General features: G+C 38.7%; 1 protein-coding gene across 1 annotated transcript; it reads right to left on the bottom strand.

Annotated features, from left to right (window-relative positions):
* Nucleotides 1-379: 379 nt before the first annotated feature.
* LOC307257544 (G-protein coupled receptor 4-like) lies at nucleotides 380-4,025 on the bottom strand (the record flags this gene model as incomplete). The annotated part of the gene is made up of 4 exons (XM_080036805.1): nucleotides 380-497; nucleotides 1,082-1,618; nucleotides 1,721-1,914; nucleotides 4,011-4,025. 4 exons carry the CDS (start codon nucleotides 4,023-4,025, stop codon nucleotides 380-382), a joined length of 864 nt encoding a protein of 287 aa, XP_079892931.1.
* Between the last annotated feature and the right edge of the window lie 11,507 nt (nucleotides 4,026-15,532).

Genomic DNA, 15,532 nt, shown 5'->3' on the forward strand with positions numbered 1-15,532 from the left:
TCCTTTCTAAGTTTCCTAATATGACTGCCTGCCTACACACACACATATACTGTATCTATACAGTGTATATGAGAAAATAAAAATCATAATAAAAATAATGGGGGGGATCATAACAATAAAATATACAGTAATTTTCGAAGAATTATTTATACATACCTCTCCAGGAACCATCACCTTAACGTGGTGGAGAGGTGTGTGTGTCCCTATGAAACTGAGGGCTGTGTTGTCTGGAGCCTAGTGCTCCTGTTCTCCCAAGACAAAGTGGTCTCAGGTGAGGGGCCCGACAGAGAATGGTTCAAAAATACCTTGTGTGGGGATACTCACGAGCCCCCGGCTGGGCGCTACTATGTTTACCCCGGTGGACGAGAGGGTCGCCTCCCTAGAAGACTCTGACTGTTGTCTGTGCGTATGCACCGAACAGCAGTTCAGAGTATTCAAACTTCTTGGAGACCCTGAACGGAGTCCTGCATGGGGCTCCGATAGGGGACTCCATAGTTCTGCTGGGAGACTTCAAGGAGGGAAGGAGAGGAGAGAAAAACAGTCTCTGCATAAAGACAATTTAAATCAAAATGAATGTTTATGTGTAACCAATAACTTCAGTGTGCCTCAAAAGCATGTACACCGTATTACAAAACAACAATTAACAGTCAAAATCAGTGAATATAGATCTCTGATCTTTTATTTTTGTCAGTATTTAAATGAATTAAAAAGCCAAAGGTATATTATCCCATTATTGTTTGAAAACAGATTGTTAATATAAACCTGAAAGAAAATGTAAGATTTAATACAAAATAACATATAACCTGAAATAGAATGTTATGTATAATGCAAGCAAACAACAGAAGCTGCAAACCCAACACCCCAAAACGTACATGCCTTCCACTCAAACACCAAAATTAAACATATCTTAAACAAAAACAGAAATTATTAGCATAAAATAAGAGTTAGGCAAACAAACACAGTTTTGGATCGATTATAATAAATGACTGATGGTCTTGTTTGCTGTTAGATGTAATTTATGATCATAGGAGGAAAAAAGTTTCAGAAAGGTTTAAAAGTTCCTCATAGCATATGAGCAAACCTCATAGCAAACTGATGTTGATGCTGATGTCCAAACCTGCTGTCATCATTGCTGTCCATTCTGCAACAACACAGAGAGGCCAACAGCTTGTCTATGGCCCCTTTCCTCATGAAAATATACAGAACTAAGTCTGCAAGAGGACTGAACTTCAGAAACATAAAGGACAGGGGGTAGAGGGATTCTTCATATAATTCTCTAAATCTATAAGAAAATAAAAAAAGTATGAAGGGCAAAAACAGCACTGTATAATTGAGTAGCACCAGAACCAAAATCCCAACAATTCGTCGTTTTTCATCAGTGGGGACCGACCTGGAAGCAGACAGGGCTTTGAGGGTACCACCCAGGAAGAAGATGAACAGTGGGAAGGGAAGCAGGAGGGAAATGGCTGCAGAGGTTATTGGGACGATTGATCTAACCCATACATTCAAGGTGAGTAAAGGGACAAGAGGAACGACCCAGACAAAGACACAGACCACCACAGAGATCTTGATAGTTCTTCTGCAGCGGTACCATAGTGGATAGACGATGACCAAATACCTGTAATACAAGACAGACACATGGAGTTTGAGTAGCTTCACAATTACATAATAAGACATTGATCAGACATGAAAGTAGTTTAACACGTAGACAGATAGCTACCTTTCCAGGGCGATGCACACCATGAAGCCAACACTGACCACAACACCATATAGGTGAATGAATCGGAAGATGATAAATATCAGCCGAACCTCATCTGTCTGTTGTGCCTCCTCGCCGATCATGCAGCAGAGCTGAATGAGGTCGGAGATGAAAAGGTTGATGACGTAGATCGGAGCAACATTATCATTTCGCACCTGCAGGAAAACATTGGTAAAAGGTGAGAAGAAGTTGTGCACATAATAATAATAATAATGTTCATATTAATATTAATAATATCTTGCATTTATATGGTGCTTTTATAGAAACTCAAAGTTCCATGTAGCCTGATTGCATAATGACTGCTGTCTTTATGAATCAGATGCTGAATGCACAAAGAATATGATCTTAAAGTTTAAAGTTATAATCCAATGAAAATGTTATTATGCTGATGTTAGGAAGGTAATATTAGCCATGTTCACCATCATAGTTTAAAGGTGCAATGGGTAATATTGGCATATTTAGTGTTGAGATTAAAGATTGCAACGCTCCCTTGAGGTGAAGATGTATCTACTTATATATTCTATTATTATTTCTGCTTGGTCTTCCAACTTGGTCCAAGGTGCATTTCTCCAGGACGCCCACTATATATAAAAATAGATGATACTTTTAGAGGGCAGGCATGTGTACTTGGGAAGACCTGGATGTGATCAACTCTCAAGCCTACATTGGCTTCCTCATTTTGGCGGGAATTCCACATTTAAACACAGGAACATTTCAATTATTGAGTAAGATTTTCCTGAAAATGTATAGGTAATAATAACAACTTCTTGTCCCAGACAGACTGTACGACAGACACATTATACAGACAGTACATTAATAAATCAGTAATAATGTACATACCAGAGAATAAAGAGAGTAGATGGCCAAAAGGATCATCGGAAGGCCGATAGCGATGATTATACATGTGGCCACATGCTTGTTGAATTAAATTTTGACGTAATTATACATGTCAAAATGATCGTCATTGTAGCTTTCATTCTGTGAGGTGCTGGTGGAGAAATTGTCCATTGAGACCTGGTGATGAGTTTCAATAAAGAAAATGCAAAAATAAGGTAACACTTTATAATAACTATCCGTTGTAACTCGTTAATAGATCATTAGTAAACTCTTAATTAATGATTATTAATGATTTGTTAAGTGTTTGTTAGCAGTTTGTTAAGGATTTATAACAATGGTAGATAGTTAATAGCTTAATAATTGAATCAGTTCATCTGGGAGGTAATCCGAGATTAACTGATCACGTCACGTTCAAATCCATGGCATGCACAGTGTGTATTGAGTTTATTTAAAAATATTTGAAAATGGGGCTGCCCTCAGTTGCCCATGCACTGTGTATAGTCTATACTATAGCCTATTTCAGCCTCGTCGGTATCTCGGATTACCTCCCAGATGAACTGATTCAATTATTAAGCTATTAACTATCTACCATTGTTATAAATCCTTAACAAACTGCTAACAAACACTTAACAAATCATTAATAATCATTAATTAAGAGTTTACTAATGATCTATTAACAAGTTACAACGGATAGTTATTATAAAGTGTTATCAAAAATAATAATAATTATAAAATAAAAATAAAAATTCAATAATTTGACATTTTATTTTAGAAAGTGGCAAGTTTGAGAAAACCTAGCTTAGGCCGGTTGCCCTTTTCCTTTGTGTGTTTATATTATCGCAATCAGTTGATCAGAACTTACTTTTTAAATCTAAAAACTACATACATGTACTCTTCTTTCATGCCATAACTTGCAACATCACCAAAAAGATTCACACCCCTAGTTATTTTTCCTTTTAAATAATCTCTTAAATATATTATCACAATATTCCCATTTGAAAGCTATAAGATCTCACCTCACTTGAGTTCCTTAACCAATGTCTGATGTGTTGTCCTCTGCATCCAAACAGTATGTGAGGATGACAGTAAGTGAGTATGTGCAATATGTTCCTGGAAAAATATATTTGCCTATTTTAAGGAATTAGGAAAGGGGCAGTGCCACTCTTGCCAGCTACTGTGTAAGAGAGAGTGAAATACAGTGGAAAGACTATTTGACTATTTTTCAATAAGCTCTGATGAATTTAATTTTAACTATTTTACTTCCTTTCTAAGTTTCCTAATATGACTGCCTGCCTACACACACACATATACTGTATCTATACAGTGTATATGAGAAAATAATGATAATAGAAATAATGGGGGGGATCATAACAATAAAATATACAGTAATTTTAGAAAAATTATTTATACATACCTCTCCGGGAACCATCACCTTATCGTGGTGGAGAGGTTTGTGTGTCCCTATGAAACTGAGGGCTGTGTTGTCTGGAGCCTAGTGCTGTTGGTAGGGTCTCCCAAGACAAAGTGGTCTCAGGTGAGGGGCCCGACAATTGTGTGGAAGTCGGGTACAGTGCCGAAGGAGTGGCAGACCGGGGTGGTGGTTCCTCTCTTCACAAAAGGGGATCAGAGAGTATGTACCAACTACCGGGGTATCACCCTACTCAGCCTCCCTGGCAAAGTCTACTCCAAGGTGCTGGAAAGGAGGGTTCAGCCGATAGTTACTGTGGGGGGTATTGCGGGAGAATAGGGTGAGGGGGTCCCCTCTCAGGGCCATCCAATCTCTGTACTCTCATATCGAGAGCTGTGTTCGGACATAGTAAGTCGGACTCGTTTCTGGTGGGGGTTGGCCTGCGCCAGGCCTGCGCCAGGCCTGCGCTTTATCACCAATCCTGTTTGTGATATTCATGGACAGGATATCAAGGCGTAGTCGTGGTGGGGAGGGGTTGCAGTTCGGTGGGCTGAGGATCTCATCTCTGCTGTTTGCGGATGATGTGGTTCTGATGACATCATCGGTCTGTGACTTTCAGCTCTCACTGGATCGGTTCACAGCCGAGAGTGAAGCGGTTGGGATGAGGACCGGCACCTCTAAACCTAAGGCCATGGTTTCCAATAGGAATTGGATTGTCTATGTCAGGTAGGGAATGAGTCTTTACTCCAAGGGAAGTAGTTCAAGTACCTCGTGGTCTTTTTTGCGAGTGAGGGAACAATGGTGCGTGAGATTGGCCTGAGAATCGGAGCAGCAGGGGCAGTTTTGCACTCGCTTTACCGCACCGTTGTGATGAAAAGAGAGCTGAGTCAGAAGGCAAAGCTTTTGTTCTACCGGTCGATCTTTGTTCATACCCTCACCTATGGTCATGAAGGCTGGGTAATGACTGAAAGAACAAGATCGCGGTACAACCGGCCGAAATGGGTTTTATCAGGAGGGTGGCTGGCGTCTCCATTAGAGATAGGGAGAGGAGCTCAGTCATCAGACACACCTGAGCAGCTTCTCCTTTGCGTCGAAAGGAGCCAGTTGAGGTGGATCGGGCATCTGGTAAGGCTGCCCCCTGGGCGCCTCCCTAGGGAGGTGTTTCAGGAGCGTCCAGCTGGAAGGAGGCCTCGGGGAAGAACCAAGACTAGGTGGAGAGATTATATCTCCACACTGGCCTGGGAACGCCTCGGGATCCCCCAGTCTGAGCTGGTTACTGTGGTCGGGGAATGAGAAGTTTGGGGTTCCCTTCTCGAGCTGCTGCCCCCGCGAGCCGACTACGGATAAGCGGTTGAAGATTATGATGATGGTGGTAATTAGAATGGGCAGTGGTTTCTCTGATATAAAGAGATGTTAAAATGTTATTGGAAATGTAATTAAAAAATTTTCTTATTTTGTTAGGACTATTGTTCAGAGGTTTGGTCAGGTGTTGCCATGCCAAAGATAAAAAAATAAAGCTGCACACTGTTTACTACCAGTGCTCATGCAGATCTAACGTGTATACAATGCAAAACTGCCTATCCTGGTTAAGTCTTAAGAATATTTTACTGCCCTCATTGTTTAACTTGACTAGAGATATTTCCTTGAATAACAGAGGGTATTGTATCAATGTTTTTGCTTCAGTTCTGATGAACATGATAACGGCTCTGAGCCACTGTGGCCGCTGTGCCATGGACACGTCAGACTGAAAAATAGATTCCTGGGAATATATATTTGCTTATTTTAAGGAAGTGAGAAAGGTCACCACCTGGATTTTAATAGGCAAATTGGCAACAGCTCTCCACAAGTCGAAAACTGCAGTCATTCATATGTTTCAGTGTAGATTTACTGTATGTCTTGAAATGTGTGCTAAATAATCCCATACCATTGTGTAATGTATGCTTTAGCTGACTCATGTCATAGTAAGTACTACTAGTGGAATCCAGCTGGGTCTGTTGTAAGAAATTAAAACAAGTAGACATGTCAGATGCCCACAGAAGAGGGTTTTGTGTATGTTTTGTATATTCCCCCGTTGTGTGTTGTTTGATTTGTTTTGATGAATCGCAAACAGACTCAAGCTGTGAACATAAATCAATGATGAGCCATGCAGATACGCAAGCATTGCATAACACAGTCTTTCAAACAAGTATAAGATCCTACTGTGAGAGAGAGAGAGAGAGGTAGATAGAGAGAGAGAGAGAGAGAGAGAGAGGGACAGAGAGAGAGAGAGAGAGGGAGAGGGAGAGAGAGAGAGAGAGAGGGAGAGAGACAGAGACAGAGACAGAGAGAGGGACAGAGAGAGAAGAAGAGGGAGCGAGTGGGGCGGGGGGGGGGGGGGGGGGGTGATTGCTTTAAGTACCTGTTAACCCAAATCCACAGAATCTTCCTACCTGTGTAATTTGGGGAGTCATTTGCATGATAATAAAGGATCAGAAAACGGTTAGGCCAACCACAACCGTTCTCTGCCTGAACGTTCTATAAAAACCATAGACATAATATAGGATTATTATGTCTATGATAGAAACAATGACTGTTGCAATGAAGACCGTTTCATACAGCCACGCCCACACAGTCCTGTCAAACGGTCTAATCTAGACAATAAAAAAGCTGTTATTTTTTCTTTTATAAAGTTTTAGAATATTAGGGAAAATGTATCAGATTTTTGTAAAAAACGTATTGAGACACCCAACTTGATATCATATATTGATTTTTACTATTTTAGACCATATTTCCAGGCGTTGTAAATACATAAATATATATGGAGAGATGGAGACAGCTTGTTGGGAGGGAGTGGAAAGGTGAGAGAAGAGGTGTAGATATGTGGAAATAGGACATAGATAGAAATAGGTGTAAGAGAGATGCATGTAACACTTCTTTTGGTCTCGATCCAAAATACACTTTCCGCTCGAGCTGTTATATTCTGGAAATAGGATAGTTTTTTTTAAAGGGGCAAGGCCAGGTCAGGGAGATATATTTGGGCAAATAATTCACAGCCCACCATCATACACACCTGAGAAAATCCTACAGTTTATTAGATACATGGCCAAAAGTACATGGACAAACAAGCGTTTTTTCATGAGCTTATTTCCAAGATTTTGTACTTTTTATATATACATTTACAGTGGCCTTTTATTGTGTCAAAATAATATTTATTAAGGGTAAATTAATTAACTGTTACTTCATGCTTAATAAGCATTATAAAACGGGTGGCTTAAATCAAGCGATCCTATTGGTTCCTAACGGTTGTATAATGGGCGTATACATAACTGCTATGATGTCCAATCAGTTTGCAGAGTTCCATATCACTTTGCGACTGAGGAAGTAACGCTGGTAGTTTGTAAACAAATGTTCTTAAACTTTGGCGATCAACTAAACTTTCCATTATCTTTCTTAGCACTATTCATAAGGTTATTACTGAAGGATTTGTTCATTTGCTGTTCATTGTCTGATTTATCCAACATCTAGATTTTTCTAGATGTTGGATAAATCAGACAAAGAGATGCAAAGAGATGCAAATGTATACAAAATTAGTTAAGATATTGCCAAATTTGCATATTCTTTCAAATATGTCTGAAAAAGTTGCATTTCTAAAAATGATCGTTTTAATGTCAGTAATCAACTGGCAAAGTTTCAAAATGATATCTATACGTTAAAAAAAATTCACCCTATTCACCTGCAGTGTCCCCTTAAGATTTTAGAATGGGGTTTAGACTATTGCAGCCGCAGTAGGGCATTACAATATAATTTATTGCCATGTGTAAATGACTAGAGCTGAGGTTCTTAGATAGGAGGTCAGGCCACGATGATTTAAAGTTGATTTATAAAATGCAGAGAAGGCCGGCGATCTTGTACAGTTTTAAGCATCCTAGGAACTTGTCCTTCGTGATGATTAGTGGTGTTATATATTTGGGGAGATCATAACCACTGTCTGTGTCTATCTGTCTTGACTTAGCAGACATTTTTATAGCCGTTTTATTTCTAGTTATCCAGCAAATGAGAAAGTGAAGGTCTAGAGGTTATTACAATCCTATAATTCTTATTTTTTTATAGATATTGTTTGATATTGTGGAGGAGCAATAGTAAAATTTATCCATATGCAATACTCGGCAAGACAACTTCACTGGAATTTTTTATTTTGTTGGTAATTGGAAGCAAACACCAACGAGAAAGCGTTATATAAGTGGAGTCCATTTAACATTTTGTTAGCCTCATAGCATAATTGCCTAAATCATATTTACTCTACTCTACTTTTACTCTACATCTACTCTATTCTACATCTACTCTAATCTACTTTTCGTTAGCCTAATATCATAATTGCCTAAGTCATATTTTAGAGTAGATGTATAATACAGTAGATGTAGAGTAAAAGTAGAGTAGAGTAAATATGATTTGGGCAATTATGCTATGAGGCTAATGATTTACAAGGAATCTGATATTTGTGAATGAAAAAGGGAAATACAAAGGGATTTACTGAGATAGGGATTTAAGTGAAGCCAATTCTGAATAAAAAATAAACTTGTTTCAGCAGGCGTGACAGACTAAGATGAATTTTTTAAACTAAAGGGCAATGGGGGGGGACTGAAGCGAGAGTAAGAACAAGAGATTTCATATTGATGCACCATGCCATATACATTTGACAGACAGGCAGGCAGTATATTTATAGTTACAAAGATACGCGGGTGAATTATAGAACAAAGAAAATGTCATAGGGGGAAAAGGGATCAAGCTCTTTTTTTTAAATGGAGCGAAAGGAGACAGCGACAGGAAAAAACTGTTTTGATCTGACTTCACGTTGTATTTAGGTCGCGCAATTTCAAACAGATATTACCGGCATTTCTTTATTCACAAAGGCTTTCGTTGTTGGTAGTGACATTCATATGGAAACTTTTTTATGGCCATAGGAGTGAAGAAATTGAAAGGAGGATTTTTATTTTTCGTTATGCACTTTGAGAATTTTTTTGAAATTTCAAGAATAAATGACAAAATAAAATGTTGAGAATATAGTCAACAGTTCCAGATTGCGATACATTTTGGAAGATGTTGACAGATTTGAACTTCTGATATAAATAACTGATAAGCTAAATGTTATATAAAGACAAACAATACACCTTTGCTATGGTCATAAGGGAGACAGACAGACAGACAGACAGACAGACAGACAGACAGACAGACAGACAGACAGACAGACAGACAATGGGCTCAAACACCTTATTTTGACTGAAAGCAGACGTCCTCTAAGCTCCACTAATAACTGCACTGCGCTGTATCAGAGTGAAGGGATTGAATATTTTTCTCCCGCTGCACATAGAGAGCAATGTCATTACTGTAGTGGAGCTTAGAAGATGTGTGTGTGTGTGTGTGTGTGTGTGTGTGTGTGTGTGTGTGTGTGTGTGTGTGTGTGTGTGTGTGTGTGTGTGTGTGTGTGTGTGTATGTGTGAGTGAGTGTGTAATGTCTAAATTTGGTACTCTGGCATATCTTAAGACAGACATTGGCTCTATAATATTAAGGACTATAAAAGCTCAGATGCCAGTTTTAAAAAGGACCTTTCAATGTATGTCTAGTTAAGCCCGTGCATTATGCCTCTCATGATATATGTTTCATTCTGTGTGTTAAGTGGAGGAGTATTAAAATTCATAATCTTTCAATTTTCGCAATCCTTTATTCAAAAGGACATGTTTTCCTGCGAGCACTCTCCTTCCGTGTGTGTGTGTGTCAGTGTGTGTGTGTGTGTGTGAGAGAGAGATAGAGAGAGAGAGAGAGAATGTAATGATTGAGTGCATGTCTTTTTCAAATACACATCAAAATACATGATAAAAGCTTTCATAATGGGACTTCTCACTCCTGTACGTTTAGCTCTTTAGCTGCTAGATGTTCCACTTTTCTTCACTTCAAATTGTTAACTTTAGTAGCCAGTGTTTAGAAGAAAACTCAACCGTTTCGGAAAAATAGACATAATAATCTTAAATGAGAAAATCCATATCAATTCCATTTCACCAATTCCAGTAAAGCTTTCAAATGTGTTTATGTGTTTTGTTTTGCACTTAGTGGTTAGTGTAGCAGTTATCCAATTTAGCCAATTTAGCAATAGTATCTAAAACTGAAACATTTCTTGGGCTCTTCTTGGGGATTTTTCTGAGCTCCTGCACCAGTGTCCGGGAGGGGCACCAGTTTGTAAACGCTGCCATACTGAGAAATACAGAGAGAGTTTTGTGGAGCTGATAGGCTTAATCAAACTTGGTGTCAACTAATGTGTCGATAGCTCGAATGTAAACAACATTCATTATATGAGAAAGCTCGGGTGAGCTTACCCATGACAAAGGTATTACGGAAAAAAAATACGATACAAAAATAGCCTTCTTTGCACTGATGGTCTCATTTGCTGTTATATGTAATTTATGATCATCAGAGGAAAAATGAGACCGTTTCAGAAATATTTCAAAATTCCTTGTAGCAGCTTTAAAGTGTGAAGGTAACGTATTTATAATAAGTATTTATATATTTAGTTTTGTCACTTACAACCTTACATATTCTCTGAAGCAATAGCTGGGGGATTATGTGCGACCCCCTGAGGCATGTTGTGGGTTGAATTTAAAATCTAGCGTTTGATATTTGATGGGGATATCCCACTTCTATCCTTTCATCCTACCTTCAAAGCACAGGGAATCCAGGTCAAACTTGTAGTTGATATAACGGGGACAGAGTGTGACATGTTCGAAGCCCCAAGAGGTTGAAAATAAAAGATAAGAAGAAAAAAAGTGAGTCACTGATGTTGAGAAAAAAGCCTTTCTAAAAAGCCTCGAGGGCAAAAAGTGTCACTTGACTTGGGTAGAAAGATTTTGGCTTCCTCGGGGCTGCGCTTAGCAACACTAACATTTATTATCATCAGAGGAAAAATGAGACTGTTTCAGAAATATTTAAAAGTTCCTCGTAGCACCTTTAACGGCATTCAATCACCAACGCAAGCTTCACCTCACGAAAACTGTCAGCATTGATAGAATACGTTGAGGTCAAATGAATATATCTGAAGCATAAAATAGTTGCATTTCCCCAGTTATTATTATAATGAATAAATAACTGGAAATGCACTAATAAATATAGCTCATTTGATAAATAAAAATATGAAAATAATTAATATGTCAACAAAACAGTTGATCTAATAGTTGATCAGAGTGGTTGAAGTTAGAAGTTCCGAGCAATCATCCCAATATAACAGTCTCATGTTCATCAAAGAAGGACAGAAAAACATCCCCAGATTCACTTCATATCTCTCTCTCTCTCCCCCCCTCTATCTTCCCTCTCTCTCTCTCTCTCTCTCTCTCTCTCTCTCTCTCTCTCACTCACTCTTTCTCTCTCACTCCTCCTCCTGTTCTCTCCATCTCATCAAACACTCTCCCACTGTCGCTCTCGAAACCAGCGGAATAAAGTGTAAATAACAGCGAGTCCGTTTCATCTTTTGTGTCAAAGTTACAGTACAGAAGGTGTGAAGTCTCCCCTGCTGTCAGCTGTGTGTGTGTGTGTGTGTGTGTGTGTGTGTGTGTGTGTGTGTGTGTGTGTGTGTGTGTGTGTGTGTGTGTGTGTGTGTGTGTGTGTGTGTGTGTGTGTGTGTTGAGAAGAAATAATTCTGTCTTTATGATATTTTCTGAGTGTGAATGTGGGAAGTTTGAATCAATAGCAGGCGCTCGTGTTGAGGGTGAGCTAACGTCAAAGTAAATGAGTCAAAATAACAAAGTGCGTCACTGCCATTGACATCAATCACATGTGCACTCTTAACTATAACAACAGAAAATCAATGGAACTTTCTACGATGGTTGTATGGATGGATGGATATAGACAGACAGACAGACAGACAGACAGACAGACAGACAGACAGACAGACAGACAGACAGACAGATAGATAGATAGATAGATAGATAGATAGATAGATAGATAGATAGATAGATAGATAGATAGATAGATAGATAGATAGATAGATAGATAGATAGATAGATAGATAGATAGTTTACAAACTGGTGTCGCCCCTCGACATGGTGCAGGAGCTCAGAAAAATCCCAAGAAGAGCCCAAGAAATATTTCAGTTGTTGATTCTACTGCTAAGAAAAAACCTGGACGTACAGCAGAAGGTATAAAATCCATGCGCCATCACCGAAAGGCTTTACCTCATGTAGATGCACCGACAGTGTTGTTGAAATTACTCAGAATTGCTCAAGGTTGCGACAGAAGTTACGCACTATAGCTTTAAGAGAGGAAATCGAAATGTTCTTAAAATAAATAAAAATCAAGGTCGGGAAGTTTCGCTGCCGCACTAGGAAACACAAAATTGTCAAAACTTGAACTGCAAAATAAGAAAGAAAAAATGTGCTTCATAATTCTTTGAGATTTGAGATACAGCCTCTTCCAGTTACACTATAAAAAAGGCCTCAGCGGCAAGATCTGGCAACGTAAATTGATTTTCACTGACTTGGCTATGAAGGAAGATAAACGTACATATAAGCAGGTAACAGGTACAGAAAGAGTAAAATATTGAGCCCTGGGTGTTGTTTGGTGCTGGAATCAGCGAATGTGTCTAGTTTTATCAGATTTTATGTTTAGTTTATGAGGTAGACAGAGTGTTATACAGGCCAAAACATCCAGGAAAATGCAGCTAGAGCGAAAATCTTTTTAAAGGTGCTCCGAGGAACTTTCTGTTTTTGTTCATTCTTGCACCCCCTTTAGACAAAAGCGGTAGTGTTTTTACTACGCCAGCTGTTGTTCCTGGGTGAGCGTATACCCATGACAAAGGCATTAGGAAAAACTACATAAAAATAGCATTCTTTGCACTGATGGTCTCGTTTGCTGTTACATGTAATTTATGATGAACAGATGAAAAATTTGACTGTTTCAGAAATATTTAAAAGTTCCTCGTAGCACCTTTACCTATATGTTTCTCAATGGGTTAGAGTTAGGTTACACTTATAATGGATCTGACAACTACTGAATGAAAGAGGTGTGCTTTTACCTTTCAATTAACCTTTCAATTATTATTTTACAAATAACGTGTTTTTTAAATGTTTGTGTTAATTCTAGCGGCCCCCTTTTGGACATAAGCGGTAGTGTTTTTAATACGCCAGCTGTTGTTCCTGGGTGAACGTACACCCATGACAAAGGCATTAAGAAAAACTATATAAAAAGGAGATGAGAAAAATCACAACAAAAGTTTGTATAGCCTTTTTTTTTATCTTGATAAACTTGTGTTGTTTAGTTGTTGTATTTCACTTTTCAGTTCGTAACATCAAAGCCGACAACAGCATTCTATTTTGGTGAACTGTGCGAATCTGCAGCAGTCTCCATGTTGCAGTCCTCCACTTGGTGATTAAGGTTCAAAGTCTGGGAGTATTTTTTACATAATAAAACCTCACACTGCGCAGCTTTAATTAATGATAAGAGAGAGAATAAAGGCGGCAATTAAAGCCTTCGCACTTCCTTCAGTAAGATGGGGATTTTTCTGTGACTGTGTGACTGGCTAACTGCCCTCTGCGACTCCCTCACTTAGTTTTAGTGCAATTTCAAGTTAATTAGGACACATTCTCAGCAGCACAGACCGTATTAACACTGCTAGGGTGGTGGAATATACTGTACATGGTGGCAAACCCCTTGAAGAATTGAGAACAAAAATACAATTATAAAACTCTTTGTGTCATGGTCTGTCTGTGTCTTGTCTTGTTTGGGTGGTGTCCCTGTGTTTCCTGTTTTATTTCGGTGTGTGTGTGTGTGTGTGTGTGTTTGTGTGTGTGTGTGTGTGTGTGTGTGTGTGTGTGTGTGTGTGTGTGTGTGTGTGTGTGTGTGTGTGTGTGTGTGTGTGTGTGTGTGTGTGTGTGTGTGTGTGTGTGATTACTGGCCCCGCCCCTAATGTGTTCCACCTGTGCCTTGTTGTGTGGTATATATACCCCTTGTCGTCCCTTTGTGGGTTGTCTTTGCATTATGGTTCGTCGTGTGCTTGTTGGTGAGTCTCGTCTCCTGTGTGTTACTTGTGTTACTTGTGTTCTGTGCTCTCCATGTTTTTTCATCTTTTGGTCTTTTTGAGTTGATGCCTTTTTTGAGCTCAATACATTATCTTTTACTTTAAAACTGGGGTGGAGGATTTATGGAGAAAATAGCAGTTGGGATAGCGATTCGAATCCAAATACCTCAACCGCTCCACTTGTTCTCTTTGGTCCCTCCCCTATGGTCCCTCCCTGACACGTTCTACACCAACAAAGTCGTGCCAAAGTGAATGGACATTCCCAACAGCCAAAAAGAACAGAGAATCGGAGCCTCGCTCTGATTGGTCAAAGTATACAGCTCATGTTAACTTTGACCAATCAGAAATCATATACCCCAGCTTTAACGTCTGCATTTGGGTCCTGCCTGCCTGCTACTACCCCAACACTTTGCTTCTTATCTCTGTCCACGTGTAAAAGACAATATTAATAAACTTATAGCGAGACACTGCAGGCAAAAAAAAATCGCTTCTTTCAATCACTGGTCAATTTAGAGAGCCTTGTATATTTTGCTTCCATACCATGCCTTCTTTCATATAAGTAGTAATATATAAGATCCTAAATGTACATTGAGGTGTTCATTTGACTAAACCTTGTCTGTTTGCCTCTGTATATTTCTCCTATGCTTAAACGGCCATTATCTCAACATTAGTTTTTTTTCTAAAGCCCTTACATTAACTATTTTTTCCATCATTATTCTTAGCACTATTCCGAAGGTTAATATAGAATGAAAATTATTTCAATCTCAACATTAGTTTTTTTTTATATATATATAATAATACCTGCTATCGTCTGCTCTCTTTCCCCTCTATCAGCTTTCTAATGCCAGACCCGGCCTAGATTTAACATCCTGACAGACAGACAGACAGACACACTTGGCCTAGATTTAACATCCTTAGAGACTTAAGATGACGACTCCTCTCTGTAATTAGTGTCTGTGATCACGTTGAACTTAATAATAGCAGAAGGTTTAAAAAAAACATACAGCTCTGGAAAAAATTAAGAGACCACTCCAAATGTTCAGTGTCTCTCGTTTTACTCTTTATAGGCATATGTTTGAGTAGAATGAACATTTTAGTTTTATGATATAAACTACTGACAAAATTTCTACCAAATTCCAATACATTTGTTGTCATTAAGAGCATTTTCATTAAGTAATATAGAGATGAAGATTGAAGATAAATCCAGATTAGTCTCTTATTTTTTTCCGGAGCTGTATGTTACTTGTGCCTTCAAGTTAGTAGTAGTGGGGTGGTGGATGGTGCTGAAGTGTCAAGTTGAACTGAAACAAATAGTCATTTATCAAAAAATAATTGATTGACACAACGATTAAATGTTTAAAACTGATTTTATTTTGATGAGATTGTACATGAAAAACTACATTTCCTGTCAGAGTTTGAATGGAACATTTGCCAATTTCACATTTTCTGTATAGAGAGTGTTTGCATCAATCCTATCACATACAAATTCCC

This window comes from Ammodytes marinus (assembly GCF_949987685.1).
Source record: "Ammodytes marinus genome assembly, chromosome: 11".
In the NCBI taxonomy this organism is placed as follows: domain Eukaryota; kingdom Metazoa; phylum Chordata; class Actinopteri; order Uranoscopiformes; family Ammodytidae; genus Ammodytes; species Ammodytes marinus.